We start from the raw sequence: 15,461 nt of genomic DNA, 5'->3' as shown, positions 1-15,461 counted from the left end.
GAAGTGGGATAGATGGGGTTTGATCCCTTGGGCTGGGAATAAAGATGGTGGTGTCGCAAAGCCTTGGCGTCTCTACAGAGGGGCAATTATATATCTCCTCAGGAGTATATTGATATAGTATATGATATAGTATATATAATTCTATAATTTATCTATATGACAGCAGACAGCCTGATTGCAGCTTGCAGCCCATAGACTTGTATTATGACGGAATGCAAAACGGAAGGCTTTAAAAGGCATTCATTTAGCTTTCTGTCATAATAGAAGTCTATGGGAATCAAAACGGAGTGCTGTCCGCATCTTTTGCGGCTCCATTGAAGTGAATGGGTCCGCACCCGAGCCGCCAAAACTGCGGCTCGGATGCGCACCCGAAAAACAGTCGTGTGCATGAGGCCATAACCTGAACCTTGTACGCCGAACTTGAAAACACAAGTTCACTCAACACTAGTCATAAACTGAGGAAAAGACGGACACGGAATAAAACAACGGTCGTGTGCATGAGGCCTAGACACTTCTCTTTGTGAATCACCCATTTATGGCTGTAACTCCAAAAACTACAGCATATTAAAAAATAAATAAAATGGAAGCCCGACTTATACTCGGAAACATGCTAAAAACGTTTCACCTGTAAAAAATGACTGCATCACAAATAGCACGAATCGCGGTGACAATGCTGTGCAGTAGGGAACCGGGCAATACGGTCTCAGGCCCAACAGCACAGTACTGATACCGCCAGCCAACACGTTTACCCAATAAAAGCCTTCTGTATAAAGAAGAGACCACTTCTCCCCCCGCTCTGCCTATACTCTCCGAGTGTCAGCCAGGACTCCGCACACCCCTCCCTTCTGTGTGGGGTGCACCCGGCCCGCGCTGATGACGTCACTGGCAGGAGCCCGGAGCAGGACTGTGATGACAGTGTACTGGAAGGACTGCAGCTGCCCCATGTCCTGGATACGCCGGAGAGTCCACACCTCTGTCGGCCGCTTCGCTCCGCTCCTCCACTAGCCGGCCATGAGCCCCTGGCTGCTGCCACTTGCCGGTCTATACTCCGTTCTGCTGGCTGTCAGCTCCGGGGAGCACCAGTCCCATCAGCAGCCAGAGACCCCAGACTGGAGGATGACGCTGAAGACCATCAGGAACGGAGTGCACAAGATAGACATGTACCTGAATGCTGCCCTGGACCTGCTGGGAGGAGAAGATGGGCTGTGCCAGCATAAGTGCAGAGACGGTAATGTCCCCAGTGTAACCGGTGCTGTACAGCCAGGGGTAGTGCTTCTACATGCCAGGGCTGTGCCAGCATAAGTGCAGAGATGGTAATGTCCCCAGTGTAACCGGTGCTGTACAGCCAGGGGTAGTTCTTGTACATGCCAGGGCTGTGCCAGCATAAGTGCAGAGACGGTAATGTCCCCAGTGTAACCGGTGCTGTACAGCCAGGGGTAGTGCTTCTACATGCCAGGGCTGTGCCAGCATAAGTGCCGAGACGGTAATGTCCCCAGTGTAACCGGTGCTGTACAGCCAGGGGTAGTGCTTCTACATGCCAGGGCTGTGCCAGCATAAGTGCAGAGATGGTAATGTCCCCAGTGTAACCGGTGCTGTACAGCCAGGGGTAGTGCTTCTACATGCCAGGGCTGTGCCAGCATAAGTGCCGAGACGGTAATGTCCCCAGTGTAACCGGTGCTGTACAGCCAGGGGTAGTGCTTCTACATGCCAGGGTTGTGCCAGCATAAGTGCAGAGACGGTAATGTGCCCAGTGAACCGGTGCTGTACAGCCAGGGGTAGTGCTTCTACATGCCAGGGCTGTGCCAGCATAAGTGCAGAGACGGTAATGTCCCCAGTGAACCGGTGCTGTACAGCCAGGGGTAGTGCTTCTACATGCCAGGGTTGTGCCAGCATAAGTGCAGAGACGGTAATGTCCCCAGTGTAACCGGTGCTGTACAGCCAGGGGTAGTGCTTCTACATGCCAGGGTTGTGCCAGCATAAGTGCCGAGACGGTAATGTCCCCAGTGCAACCGGTGCTGTACAGCCAGGGGTAGTGCTTCTACATGCCAGGGTTGTGCCAGCATAAGTGCCGAGACGGTAATGTCCCCAGTGTAACCGGTGCTGTACAGTCAGGGGTAGTGCTTCTACATGCCGCAAATTGTGGTCTGCAATGCACAGGCACCTACCGTGGGACCACAACATGCGGACCCGGACCCATACATTTGAATGGGGTCCGTGATCCGCATCTGACGGTCCACACTGCAAAAAAATTGTGTATGCGCTACTTCTTTGCGGTGCGGATGCACAGACAGAAATCCCACAGAAGTGGGGTACCGTGTCTCCGTTCCGCAGCGGAAAATCCTGATTTCGAACCCATTCAAGTTAATATACGGGCCCCGGCCGGCACATGGTCGTGTGCATGAGCCCTTATTGTGAATTGACTGTAGGATACTTTCCAACTGTCCTGGACGTGGCGGGTCAGTCCCAGATCTCAGCAGCAGTTGTCCTGGAATGGCTGTGGCATGTCCCAGTTTCAACTGGATCTGTGTCCTCAGAATCCAATGATGGAACAGGGAGCTGTTAGCTTCCTCCTCTACCATTTTAGGGCCAGTGCTTACTCCAGCAGCAGGGGTGATGTGGTGATGTCATCGCTGCTGCTGAGCTGTGCAGGAGAGCGCACAGGCCAGGGATCATCCCCCAGTCTTTTCCCAGCAGGATCGACGATGTCACTACATTGCACTTGTTGCTGGGGAGAGCATGATGTTCTCCGTTCTCCAGGGGAACAGGGCTAGGTGAATATTACTTTTTTTAAATTATTTTATTAACACTAAGGGGGCAACACTGGATGCGGAATTCATGTCAAGAATGGACATGACTTCTTTTTTTCTACGTTGTGGTTTTTAAAACCATGAGTGGAAAAAAAATGTGCCATATAAGTTAACAAGCTGTTTTCCCATTGAAATCAATGGAAGTGTATTGTAAGTACAGGCATGCCTGCTTAGTTTCAGGTACTTGCACACAATGTGAATTATGCAAAAAAAAAAATCTGCACAGATTTTAATGCGGAAGGAACCGCAGTGTAAGGGCTCGTTCACACGAACGTGTGAAGCCCATGTCCGTGCTGTGGACCGCAAATTGCAGTCAGCAATGCACGGGCACCGTCCGTGGGGCAGGCGCATGGGGATCGCAGACCCATTCACTTCAATGGGTCCGTGATCCTCCCATTCTGCAAAAAGATAGAGCAAGTTCTACCTCTTTGCGGTGCGGAAGCACGGAACAGAACCCAAGAAAGCACTCTGTAGTGCTTCCATAGTGTTCCATTCCGGTCTTCCGTTCCGCATCTCCGGATTTGCGGATCTATTGAAATGAATGGGTCCGCATCCGTGATGCGGAATGGCAACGGAACGGTGCCCGTGTATTGCGGATACGCAAATGTGGTCCGCAATACGGCAACGGGCTTCACACGTTCGTGTGAACAAGCCCTAATACAGTATCAACAAAGTGAATATGTACACTTCGCTTCTTTCACCTGTACAGAAATTGACCTGCCATGCAGATTTTTTTAATCCATACATTATGTGGAATGGTTTTCCCCATAGACTTCAATGGGGATGTAAATGGAAAATTCACTATAAAAACCACACAAAAATGTACCAAAACTACAATAAATGGTGCAGATTTGTGTTTGTTATTTTTTATTTTTAGCAAGTTTTCTGTCTACAAATCTGCCTCGTGTGCAGGTCCCCTTCTAGTCCGCAGCTGCCATGTGGGACTGGACACTGAGGGAATGGCCACGTTTGGCGTAAATGCTGTAATTGTCCTCTGCAGAATTCCACAGCATTTAAAGAAGTAGCAAAACGGGCGATATTCCAGAAATCTCACCCACAGACTGTGGAAACGGACTTGCATTGCGAGTTTTCAGTCGGCATCATATCAGTTTTGTTGTGGGTTTTACCAGAGTATATTTAACCGTTGCACTGCAAAGTTTGTGTATGGCTACACTGGTCACGGCCTGGATCGCAGAGTAGCAGTGATCCCATAGAAATGAATGGGATCGCCACACCAGTCACAAAAAATCCCGACGTGTTGGATTTCTTGTGACTAGCATGATTCCATTCATTTCTGTGGGATCACCGCGACCAGTGTCACCGTGTGCAATGCCGACGTGAAAACCAGGCTGTTTACGGCGGATTTCTCCCAGATGCACTGTGGCATTTCCGCTATTGAACATCTGCAGTGGATCCAATATGTGCGGCTATAAACTGAGACTGTATTTGTGGGGAAAAACGCATGAGCTTATATTTTGATATTTTTTTTTTTTTTTTTTATTTTTTTTTTTTACCGCAACGTGTAAATTCACAATTTAGGCCCCTTGCAGACAAGCGTGAGCGGATTAGGTCCGGATGCGTTCAGTGAAAAATGTGTGATTTCGCAAGCAAGTTCATTCCGTTTTGTCTGCGATTGCGTTCAGTTTTTATCACGCGATGCAATGCGTTTTCGATGCGTTTTTCACGCGCGTGATAAAAAACTGTTTACAAACAATCATCAGTGAAAAACACACTGTGGGGATTCGCTCTCATAGGAAGGTTAGCAGACGCAGTATAGAGGCAAAGGACCAGGTTGTAAATCACTCTTCAGTGTTTATTCACACTTATAACATAACACAACAGTCACTTTTCAGACTTGGTACTTGTTCACACACAGAAAAACTAAATAAAGTTCACATCCCGGCTGAATGCTCAGCCTCAAAGTCCACTTGCAGGCTTTAAGGCGGCCTGCTCGCCTGACACACGGTCTTCAGACCCCAGCACAGAGATCTCCAGAGCTCCACTGTCAGAGGGAGGTAATCCACACCACCTGACAGTGCTGGCTGTTTTCTATAAGCCTGCCAAGACCCGGCCTGACACGTGGGGAGTAGTCACCCACCCAGCACTTTGACTACTTCCAGTAAGAGCCGTCCAGGATCAGCTATTTACAGCCATACTAAATAGCAAAGTGTCAATCAGCATTAGCTGCCGCTGACACATGAAAATACCGGCTTTTACTTCATCGAGGCCAGGAACCTCTGTGACACATACCTACCATCAATGACGACCCCTTGTACCTTTCTACAGCACTTGCTTGCAGATGCGATGTGATTTTTCACGCAGCCCCATCCACTTCTATGGGGCCAGCGTTCCGTGAAAATCGCAGAATATAGAGCATGCTGCGATTTTTCAGGCAATGTACAAGTGATGCGTGAAATCCAACACTCATGTACACAGACTAGGGTGTATAAAAATCAATGTTTTTTATTTAAATCAGATTTTTTTTTTTTTATATATATAAAATGCTTTTTGAGGGAAATATATTACCATCCAAAGGTTATTACATCATGAAATAAAGATTAGTTTTTTAACTATGTAGAATAAGACTGTACGTAGACTCCGATATTGTTGAATGGATTAGGCAGTGGCTGAGGGACAGGCAACAGAGGGTTGTAGTCAATGGAGTATATTCAGACCAAGGTCTTGTTACCAGTGGGGTACCTCAGGGATCTGTTCTGGGACCCATATTGTTTAATATCTTTATCAGCGAAATTGCAGAAAGCCTTGATGGTAAGGTGTGTCTTTTTGCTGATGACACAAAGATTTGTAACAGGGTTGATGTTCCTGGAGGGATACACCAAATGGAAAAGGATTTAGGAAAACTAGAGGAATGGTCAAAAATCTGGCAACTAAAATTTAATGTTGATAAGTGCAAGATAATGCACCTGGGGCGTAAAAACCCAAGAGCAGAATATAAAATCAGTGATACAGTCCTAACCTCAGTATCTGAGGAAAGGGATTTAGGGGTCATTATTTCAGAAGACTTAAAGGTAGGCAGACAATGTCATAGAGCAGCAGGAAATGCTAGCAGAATCGTTTTAAATTAGAGGGGCAAAGGTTTAAAAGTAATATCAGGAAGTATTACTTTACTGAGAGAGTAGTGGATGCATGGAATAGCCTTCCTGCAGAAGTGGTAGCTGCAAATACAGTGAAGGAGTTTAAGCATGCATGGGATAGGCATAAGGCCATCCTTCATATAAGATAGGGCCAGGGGCTATTCATAGTATTCGGTATATTGGGCAGACTAGATGGGCCAAATGGTTCTTATCTGCCGACACATTCTATGTTTCTATATGTGTAATTTTTTGGGTAAATAAATTCCATTAATCCATTCACAATGTCATGCTCTTCCAGAGTTTTTGTAAGATTATTGGGCAGTTTCTCTGCCTACAAGATATTATCACAGATGCTTGGTTTACTTTTGCAGTTCTCAAAACTGAATTTGACTCAGCAGAGATCACATGCCTCTTCTTCACAGCAATAATGTTATAACGTGAACAGAGTTAAGAAAAAGACCTTAATCCTAACTTCTACAAACCTATGAATGCAGAATCAACCTAATCAAACTAATATGAAAAGTTGTTATTCTAAAAATCTTCATCTACTTGCATATTATAAGTTATACCAGCAAGAATTAGTCTTTATGTGGAAAATTATGATTTAAATCAAGCCTTACTGACTAGTGATTTTAAAATGTGATTTAAATCATTTGAAATTAATGGGTCTGGATTCTGTGCGGGCACAATGCGTTCGCATCACGTATTGCACCTGCTCGGAATACTCGCTTGTCTGCAAGGGGCCTTAAAGGGACAGCTTTTCCTATGAGGATGTGGCCTCACTGGGTACTTAAACAGGCTTTCCCATCTCAACATTTGTAGCATATCACTAGGGCAGTGCTGGGGAACCTATCGCACAGGTGCCAGAGGTGGCACTCCGAGCCCTCTCTGAGGGCACCTGCACCCTGGAATAAGTCTAAGGTGTGCCAATGTGCCTTAGGCTAGCTGAGCTCTTTTCGGGAGTCCCGTAGCAGTGAATAGAGAGGATGCCACGTGTGCTCTTCTTCACTTCAAAGGCTTTGTTCTGGAGATAGGAGCCTGTCCCAAAGTTGGCAGCCGCTCTTTTTTCTCTGTGTCTACACTTTCAAAGAGTTAGAACATTTATATTTTTCCACCCATGTCGCTGTGTGATGACTTGTGTTCTTTTGCAGGGTGAATTGTAGTTTCCCCTGGTACCACTTTGGGGGACATGCTATTTTATTACTTTTTTGTTCTTTTCTTTGTTTTTTGAAGCTGAGGGAACGAAAAACAGCATTATACCTGGCACAGCAGGATACATAATATAGCGGGATATGCACCACTTGTACCTGAACCCGAGTTCAGGAAATGTTTTTTTACAGTACAAATTAATTTATGAAGTTATTGCGCGAAGTCTCGTGAGACTTTGCACAGCGATAACTTCGGCTCGTCGGAGCCCATACATTCTAATACTGTACGGAGCTCCTGCCCCGTACGGTATTAGAACAAAATTTTATGCAAATCGACTCCGGATGTTTCATCCGAAGTCGATTTGCTCATCCCCAGTATCTGCTGTATAAGGCTACTTTCACACTCGCGTTTTGGCTTTCCGTTTGTGAGATCCGTTCAGGGCATAATGCATTCTGAATGGAAAAGGATCCGCTCAAAATGCATCAGTTTGCCTCCGTTCCATCTGCTTGCAGCGTTTTGGTGTCCGTCTGACGAAACTGAGCCAAATCGATCCGTCCTACCACACAATGTAAGTCAATGGGGACGGATCAGTTTTCCCTGGCACAATATAAAACGGATCCGTCCCCCATTGACTTTCAATGGTGTTCAAGACGGATCCGTTTTGGCTATGTTAAAGATAATACAAACGGATCTGTTCTGAACGGATGCATGCGATTGTATTATCTGAACGGATATGTCTGTGCAGATCCATGACGGATCCACACCAAACGTGAGTGTGAAAGTAGCCCTCCAGCCAGAACCGATAGAGATGACACAGAAGCTGTGCCTGCACCATCAGTGCACAGTTAAAGTAATTGCACTTTGCAACAACTGTGTACTTCCCCCAACATACGGTTATGGCTCAGGGTATTAAGGGGTTAATATAGTTGTCTATTGCCTACAAAGTGTAAATAACAGGGAATTAAAGGGGTTTTCCGGGAGTTTGATTATGAAGGTCTATCTGAGGGTATGTCTCCTGGCACCCCTGCTGATCAGCTGTTTGAAGGGTGCTCCGGTGAGCGCTGCAGCCTTCTCACAGCATGCCAAGAACAGAGCCGTACATGGTACTCATATATTGGTATTTCAGCTCACTTCCATTCACTTGAATGGGATTGAGCTGCACCCAGGACATGTGACCAGTGAACATGATGTAAGTGGTCTAGGAAGAGGTCGGAGAACCACAGCAGATCGGGGGGTGCTGGGTGTCTGCATGACGTGTCCTGAGGATAGGTCATCAACTCCCAGTAAACCCCTTTAAAAATGCCATACTATGGGGGTGATTTACTAAACTGGTGTAAAGTAGAACTGGCTTAGTGGCCCATAGCAACCAATCAGATTCCACCTTTCATTTTGGACAGCTCCGGAAAATGAAAGGAGGAGTCTGATTGGTTGCTATGGGCAACTAAGCCAGTTCTACTTTACACCAATTTGACAAATGACCCCCTATGTGTGAGTGGGATTGGCAAGGAGAGCACAATGGGGAGTGTATAAATAGTTTAATTTTTATATACTTTATGGCAATAGACACCTATGTTAATACCCATTGAATCCGTGTCGGAGACGTTGTGAGGCTCTACAACCTTTACCTCTCATCAGTACACTTTGTTTTTAGGTGACCTCATGGGTTCCTGTGATAAGGCTCCTATGTCTGGTTTATTACACCATAAAGCCTCCCTGTTCAGGGTTTTGCAATCATTACTCATTACTGTTGTGCTGTGACACAATACAATCAGGTCACAAAGAGAGATAACGTGGAACCAATCAGAGTCCACGTTGCATGTTTTCCATGCTGCAAAGAAAATGAAAGCTGAGGGCTGATTGGTTGTTATGTGAAATGACACCACTTTACCTCCTACACAAGATTGTTTCATTGATACCCCTTGTTTGACATAAACCTGGTGTGAAGAGGCCTCCTGCTCTTCTTTTTTTTTTTTTCCCTTTCCTTCTGTTCTTATGGATCAGAACAGAAAAAGAAACAGTGATCGGTTCCATGCATGTTAGGGTCCGACCACACAGGACGTATTTTGGTGCAGTGAATCCACAGGCAAATCCCACATAAGTTGATGCAGTATTGAATACAGATTTCACCCTCTGTATTACAAAGGGTGAAATCCGCAGCACGTCAGTTTATGTGCGGTTTGCGTCGCGGAAATTTTTCCCAGCATGTGGATGAAATTTTTCATAATCTCACTACTGTATACAGTGCAGATTTTCCACGCTCTGTTCCAAATATGCAGCATATCTGCCACATGTGGCCATACCCTTTTAGCGCCCCCTAGTGCTCTTTAGATTTTTTGCCAGAATGTCCACCGAAAGTTTTCACTCCTGATAAAAAGAAGCCACTTTTAGGTCTCTGATTCTTATTGGATGGCCTGTACTATAACAGGAATTGCTCTGAAGCCTGTGGGCATGTGTGGTCCCTGGTACTGAACTCTTCAGGCCGCCTGTACACAGATGCCAGCTGTTTCGCAGAAACTCCCCAGGAATTTCCATGCAGATTTCTGTGCGTTTCCACACCAAATCCGCACACACACACACAATATGTAAAAACGTGTGTTTACTTGCATTTTTTGGTGAAATCCACACAAAGAATTGACATGCTGCGAATTTCGAGTTTGGCCTCAGTATGCAAAATTACCTTTTGTTATGGAAGACAGTCTGAACACCTTGCCTTCCAGTGAGATTAAAATAAAGTTGTTGCTTAGATAATGTATCTCGTTCATCTACACCGCACTGATATAGTATCAGGAATGATGAACTTTATCAGTGACTGTGATGAGCAAAGAGTCATACATGTTTACTGCTGGAATACTTCTTAAAGGGGCATTCCACAGGATAGGGGATAACTATTATATCAGTGGGGGTTCTACCGCTGGGACACCTACAGATCACAAGAATGGGGGCCCCATACCCCCTGCAGCCCCCTGAAATTAATGGAGTGGCCGTTGGGGCATGCACGTGAATGGTCCAGTCATTTCTGTGGGAGTTCCTGCGATAGCCGATGACAACGGAAATCTCTATAAATCCTCTAGAAATTAATGGAGCGGCCACACGCCATCTACTCCATTCATTGCAGGGGGTACAGAGTTCCTATTCTTGTGATCGGTGGAGGTCCCCACTGATCTAATAGTTATTTTCTTTCCTGTGGATAGGGATAACTTAATTTAAACTGAATACCCGTAAGCATTACATGCGGGTACCGTTACATTCCCAGTGGGTATTGTCCAGATTTAAAAAAAAAAACGAATGTGGTTCAATCGTGAAGGATCCGTGGTTGGTCTTTGTGTCCGTTTTTACCGATCCGTAATTCACTGACGTTGTTCAGCTGTAAATTAATTTCCAAAGAATCTCCTATTAGTCTTCAGTGAAAAACGGACGCACCATGGATGCCATCCACGGTGTGTCCGGATGGACCCATAGACTTCCATGGTCGTGCTTGGGCCGCATCACGGATCAAAGTAGTGCATGTCCCCATGATTATTTTTATTTTTTTTACTAACCCACGGTCAGTAAGAAAATACTGAATTGTGAACAGACACATTTAAATCAATGGGTACGTGTGCTGTCCGCGGAAAACGCAGATAGCACACGTCAGTGATAAACAGAAATGGGGATGAGGCCTGACTAGGTAATGAAAATCTAAGACCAAAAACACAAGTGAAATAGTTAAATGTATGCAGTTCTTGGAACTTTCTACAGCTGATTTTGTTTTCATCCACAGGTTCCAAGCCACTTCCCCGTTATGGCTACAAACATGCTCCGCCGAATGGATGTGGATCTCCTGTGTTTGGATTTCATGTAAATAATTCCTTTTATGTTGCAGTAGTATTAATTTCTAGGCATATGTACTAGCACAACAACATGGGAAATAAAGCATGACATAATTCTCAGTGGGCTGTTGGGTCCTCTAGAGCAGGAGACCCTTTTTGTATCCTTTCTCTGCTCTAGCTGATAGGTGAGATGGGAAATTCCTTTACAGAGTATTGTATTATATAATTGGTAACACTGCATTAGACTTTGATTGCAAACTGCTGGCAATGCATTCATAAACTTCTAGAAGGAATAATAGAGTAATGGCACAACATAGTCATGAGAATAGATGCCCCAGAATTGTGATTTCTTGAGGAATACAAGTAGTAATAGATATGTCAGAAGAGGTGACGGGTCCACTTTATAGGGGTTGTCCATGACTGAAATATTGATGACTATCCTCAGGGTAGGTCATCATTATCACCTCACTGGGGATTTCAATGCTGCATTAGAATTTTTTTATTTTTTTTCCATCAATACGAGTTAAAGGGCCTGAATCGGCATTCCTGCCGGTCCAGGCCGTTGGAGAAGGAGCACAGCTCTCATGGGAGAGCCAAGCCCCGGTTCTCTGGTGCACGGGAGACCCATACATTGCTTAGACTGGGCTGTTGTAAAAAGGCAGCGACCCAACCTAAGACCCCTTAGTGAAAAAGGTGTATTGGTGGTCCCTAAAGGGTTAAAATAAACCTTTTATTCTATGTAAGGGGCATTTCACAGATTTTTGTGCAAAGCATCTTGATTTTGCCACAGTATATTGCAATTTGACCGCGAGATGTGGACTCCCCCTAAGTATCATTTTGTTGGTCTTCATAAAAAAAACAAAAAAAAAAAAACCTTCATTTATATATAGCTCATGATTGACATTCTCTTTCCATTTTTTCCAGTTTGATGTTGGCATTCCATCAATGACTAGATGCTGCAACCAACATGACCGCTGCTATGACACATGTGGTAACCTGAAGAATGATTGTGATGAGCAGTTTCAGAGCTGCCTCTCCAAAATATGCCGAGATGTACAGAAAACGTTAGGCATTTCTGAGAGTGTTCAAGGTGAGAGCAGCTGTACCACGAGCCTTAAATGTTCTTCCATCTTGTTTTAGTCTGACTCCATGGCAGCTTTTGTTGTATAAAAGGCTGTTTGATGCGTAGGAGGCAATCTCTCCCTTGAAATACAATAGGTCATCAGTACCTCAGAGATTAGCAGTCTTTTACTAGTGGTGATGTCTGGTTACTGCAGTGCAGTAATGTGACCAACGGTCATGGCGCAAGGGGAGCAGGTCACTGCTGTGGCCTGTGATTGGCTGCAGAGGTTATGTGTTGCCCCATCGACAGAATGTAGGGACAGGAAGAGTCAAGCCAAGCGCGACAGACGCCAAACCCAGCAGCTGGGACCAGGTAAGTATGATCACCACCGTGGGTCGGCCACACTGGGAGGTTTATATTAATCTTGAATAACCCCTTTAAAGAGGCTCTGTCACCAGGATCAACCCTATTAAACCAGACATATAGCCTGGTACGGTTGGTGTAGCAGAGTAAAACTATATGTGCCGGCGTCGTGGATAAATTTAGGCTAGTTTCACACTAGCGGCAGGGTAGTCCGGCGGGTGAACAGCCTGTCTGATCCGTCCTGCCGCTAGTGCACGTGTGCCCCCGGACTGCCGCTCCGTCCCCATTGACTATAATGGGGGCGGAGTTCCAAATACAGTGCACGGCAAGAGGCAGCTGGACTAAAAGTACTGCATGTCGTAGTTTTAGTCCAGCTGCCTCTCGCCGTGTGCTGCCACCGGAACTCCGCCCCCGCCCCCATGGTGCCATATGAGCAATAACTTAAACTATAACAATTACTTTATTAATACTTATCTAAAAATTAATACAAACCAAATTGTGGTGAAAAATGGCCGTGGTCCTTTATTAAGAGTTACATAATATGATAATAATAACCATGAATAATTAAATAACCATTAAATATTCATTAAAGGGAACCTGTCACCTCTACTATGCTACCCTCACTGAGCGTTTCTAAATGTTCATTGTATTACCCTAAACAGCGTGGAATGAGTGCGCAGGCGCAAGATGTAAAGTCTAGTGCTGTCAATCTAAGGGGAGGGTGGCGCTAAGCACCAGAGCGTCGCTGGAGTGGTGCAGCACTGTAGTAACCAGGCATTGGTAAAAACATCTCTGCTGATCAGCAGGGGTACTGGATTGTTGGACCCACATGGATCAGACATTGATGGCCTATCCTAAGGATAGACCGTTAATATTAAAGTATCGAGAAACCCTTTTTAACGCTGACCACTTGTTTAACTAGAGTCTGCCAGCAGTTTTGATTATGCTAAACTGTTGAAAACACTAGGTAGCGACTGGAGAGGGCAGGGTGAATGTGCCTTTTGTGGAACTTTTCTCATCAGGTGTTGGAAGAATATTGTTTTGCCAAATTGTGCTCCCTCTGCTGTGAGTGACAGCTGTAGCATCCAACTAGGAGACCAATAAAGCTGTCACTCGGAGGGGAAGTGCTGTGAAGTAACGCAGTTTGGCAGAATAAAATTTTGTATTCTTACTACTCCTGATGAGAAAAGCTCCACAAAATGTATGTCCTGCACTCCCCAGCACCTATTTAGGGCAATCGGCAGTTTTGCATGGTAACAGACTCTATTTAGGTTTGCAGTGCATTGCCTCTAACATAGTTGGATTTCCTATCAGTTATATGAATGTGAGTCATCTGGTTAGCCTTCAGTGAAGCTTTGAAAAAGGAGTTCAGAGTGTGAGCATAGGACCAGATTGGCAGTAGAACTGTGGAGAGAAGAAGTAAGGAGTGGATGTACTTTACTAGCACTGAGACACTTTATTCTAGGGATCAGTAAGATGACTTATATTCTGTGTTTTTATAGGTTAACACATTACCAGATAAAGCAGTTATGCCATGCTAAACAACGTCCTGCAGGGAAGGAAACTAATTTAATATTCATATATTCACCCCAGGCCTCTCTTCACCAGTATTAGTATTGTGCCCCACTGCGTGCCTACTTTTCTCCAGCAGACTACCTCCTTCTGATGTGATGATCATAATGATGACATTGATAAACGCAGCCCAATTGTTATTCACACTGGTGATGTCACTATGGATGATGTAAAAGTTGCAGTGCGGTGACTTGCCATACGTACAACAACAATTTAGGGTTCCACAGTAGTGTCTTTGGTGAGTTCTGGTTTGGGGACTTCTAGAAGATAACTACAGCCAGCAGGTATTCCCTATCCACAGGATAGGAGAACAGCATTTGATCACTGGAGATCCGACCTCTAGGACCCCCCCCATCCCCATGACATTGGAGCAGGGTTTTACACTTCTATGGGGCTGCCGAGTAGTGCGCACAGCAGTCCCATAGAACTGAACGGAGAGGAGGACGCATATGAGCGCCACTGCTCTATGTTCATGGGGCAGTTTGGAGTCCCTTGTGGATCCCCCATTCTAGTGATCACTGATTTAAGTATCTCTTTGTTGACTTGTCCACTCATTTTCTCATTCTCTTCCTTTAGCTTGTGAATCCACAGTGGCACTCCTGTTTGATGCAGTCATACATTTGGGATGTAAACCCTATATGGAAAGCCAAAGAGCTGCGTGCATTTGTCCATATGAAGAGAAAATAGATCTATGATTAAGGATATCTCAAGACACTGCTACCGGGGCTGATGTGTGCACCACTGAAGGACTAGACAAAGCATGTTAGATGCTTTTAAGTTATATTCAATGCTTAATTAAGGAAGTATGCATATACTATTATTTATAATTAACCTCAGGATGATTTCATTTCTACACAACTATGCACTTTTCCTTTGTATAATGCAATACTATGTATTAGATGCATCATGTTCCACTAATTTTTGTAAATGTGTCTTATGATGTAAAGTTTCAAGTTGCGCAAGTCTTGCACCCAAACTTTAGGATGACTTACAACCACTGCGCAACATCCATATCCCAATAGATGTGAAGAGGTACCAAGCTTTTCTCATAACTGTCTATTAACTTGCAAAAGTTATACAACTTGAATCCCAAGAAAGACTCAACACATGATTCAGGTCAGGTCATTGGCCTGAACACAAACACCGTGCCAAAGTCTTCATATAAAACTTTTTACTTTTGGTTAATATATAGCGTCCGTCTTCTAAGCCATGCAGGCAGTAACTGTTGCTGAAGCCACCATGTGGAGTTTATGGCACATATCATATGGATGTACATTTTACCAGGTGATTCCCCATTGTAAATTAATTGATTATTAAATTAAATTGTGAATAATTCTCGTCGCATATTTGTTCTTCTCATTGTAAAATGTTTTATAGACACAGGTTGTCGATACAACATTATGTACAAATGCATCAAACTACACAACGCTACTTTAAAGTGTGCCCCATGATTAATGTAAAAAAAAAAGAAAAATAAACATACACAGTGCCTTGAAAAAGTATTCATACCCCTTGAACATTTTTTCACGTTACACCCACAAGCGTAAATGTATTTTTCCCTAACGCCTCCACAACGGCACTTATTGGAGGAGTGTCCCCGCCT

General features: G+C 44.7%; 1 protein-coding gene across 1 annotated transcript; it reads left to right on the top strand.

Moving 5' to 3' along the window:
- The first annotated feature begins 868 nt into the window (after window positions 1–868).
- On the top strand, window positions 869–15,263 carry PLA2G12A (phospholipase A2 group XIIA). The gene is made up of 4 exons (XM_040418366.1): window positions 869–1,228; window positions 10,812–10,888; window positions 11,785–11,950; window positions 14,435–15,263. Exons 1-4 carry the CDS (start codon window positions 1,012–1,014, stop codon window positions 14,551–14,553), a joined length of 579 nt encoding a protein of 192 aa, XP_040274300.1. The 5' UTR covers window positions 869–1,011; the 3' UTR covers window positions 14,554–15,263.
- The last annotated feature ends 198 nt before the right edge of the window (window positions 15,264–15,461 follow it).

The sequence above is a fragment of the Bufo bufo genome, chromosome 2 (genome assembly GCF_905171765.1).
Source record: "Bufo bufo chromosome 2, aBufBuf1.1, whole genome shotgun sequence".
NCBI lineage: Eukaryota > Metazoa > Chordata > Amphibia > Anura > Bufonidae > Bufo > Bufo bufo.
The sequence above is the reverse complement of the archived record's forward strand: the minus strand, read 5'-3'. Positions and strand labels throughout refer to the sequence as shown.

What these genes read in the sequence shown, in the direction of transcription:
- PLA2G12A (XM_040418366.1), top strand. Translation starts at nt 1,012, where the DNA reads ATGAGCCCCTGGCTGCTGCCACTTGCCGGTCTATACTCCGTTCTGCTG. An exon ending in CCAGCATAAGTGCAGAGACG is followed by an intron (nt 1,229 to 10,811) that starts GTAATGTCCCCA and finishes TTTCATCCACAG; the next exon opens with GTTCCAAGCCACTTCCCCGT. An exon ending in CATTTCTGAGAGTGTTCAAG is followed by an intron (nt 11,951 to 14,434) that starts GTGAGAGCAGCT and finishes CTCTTCCTTTAG; the next exon opens with CTTGTGAATCCACAGTGGCA.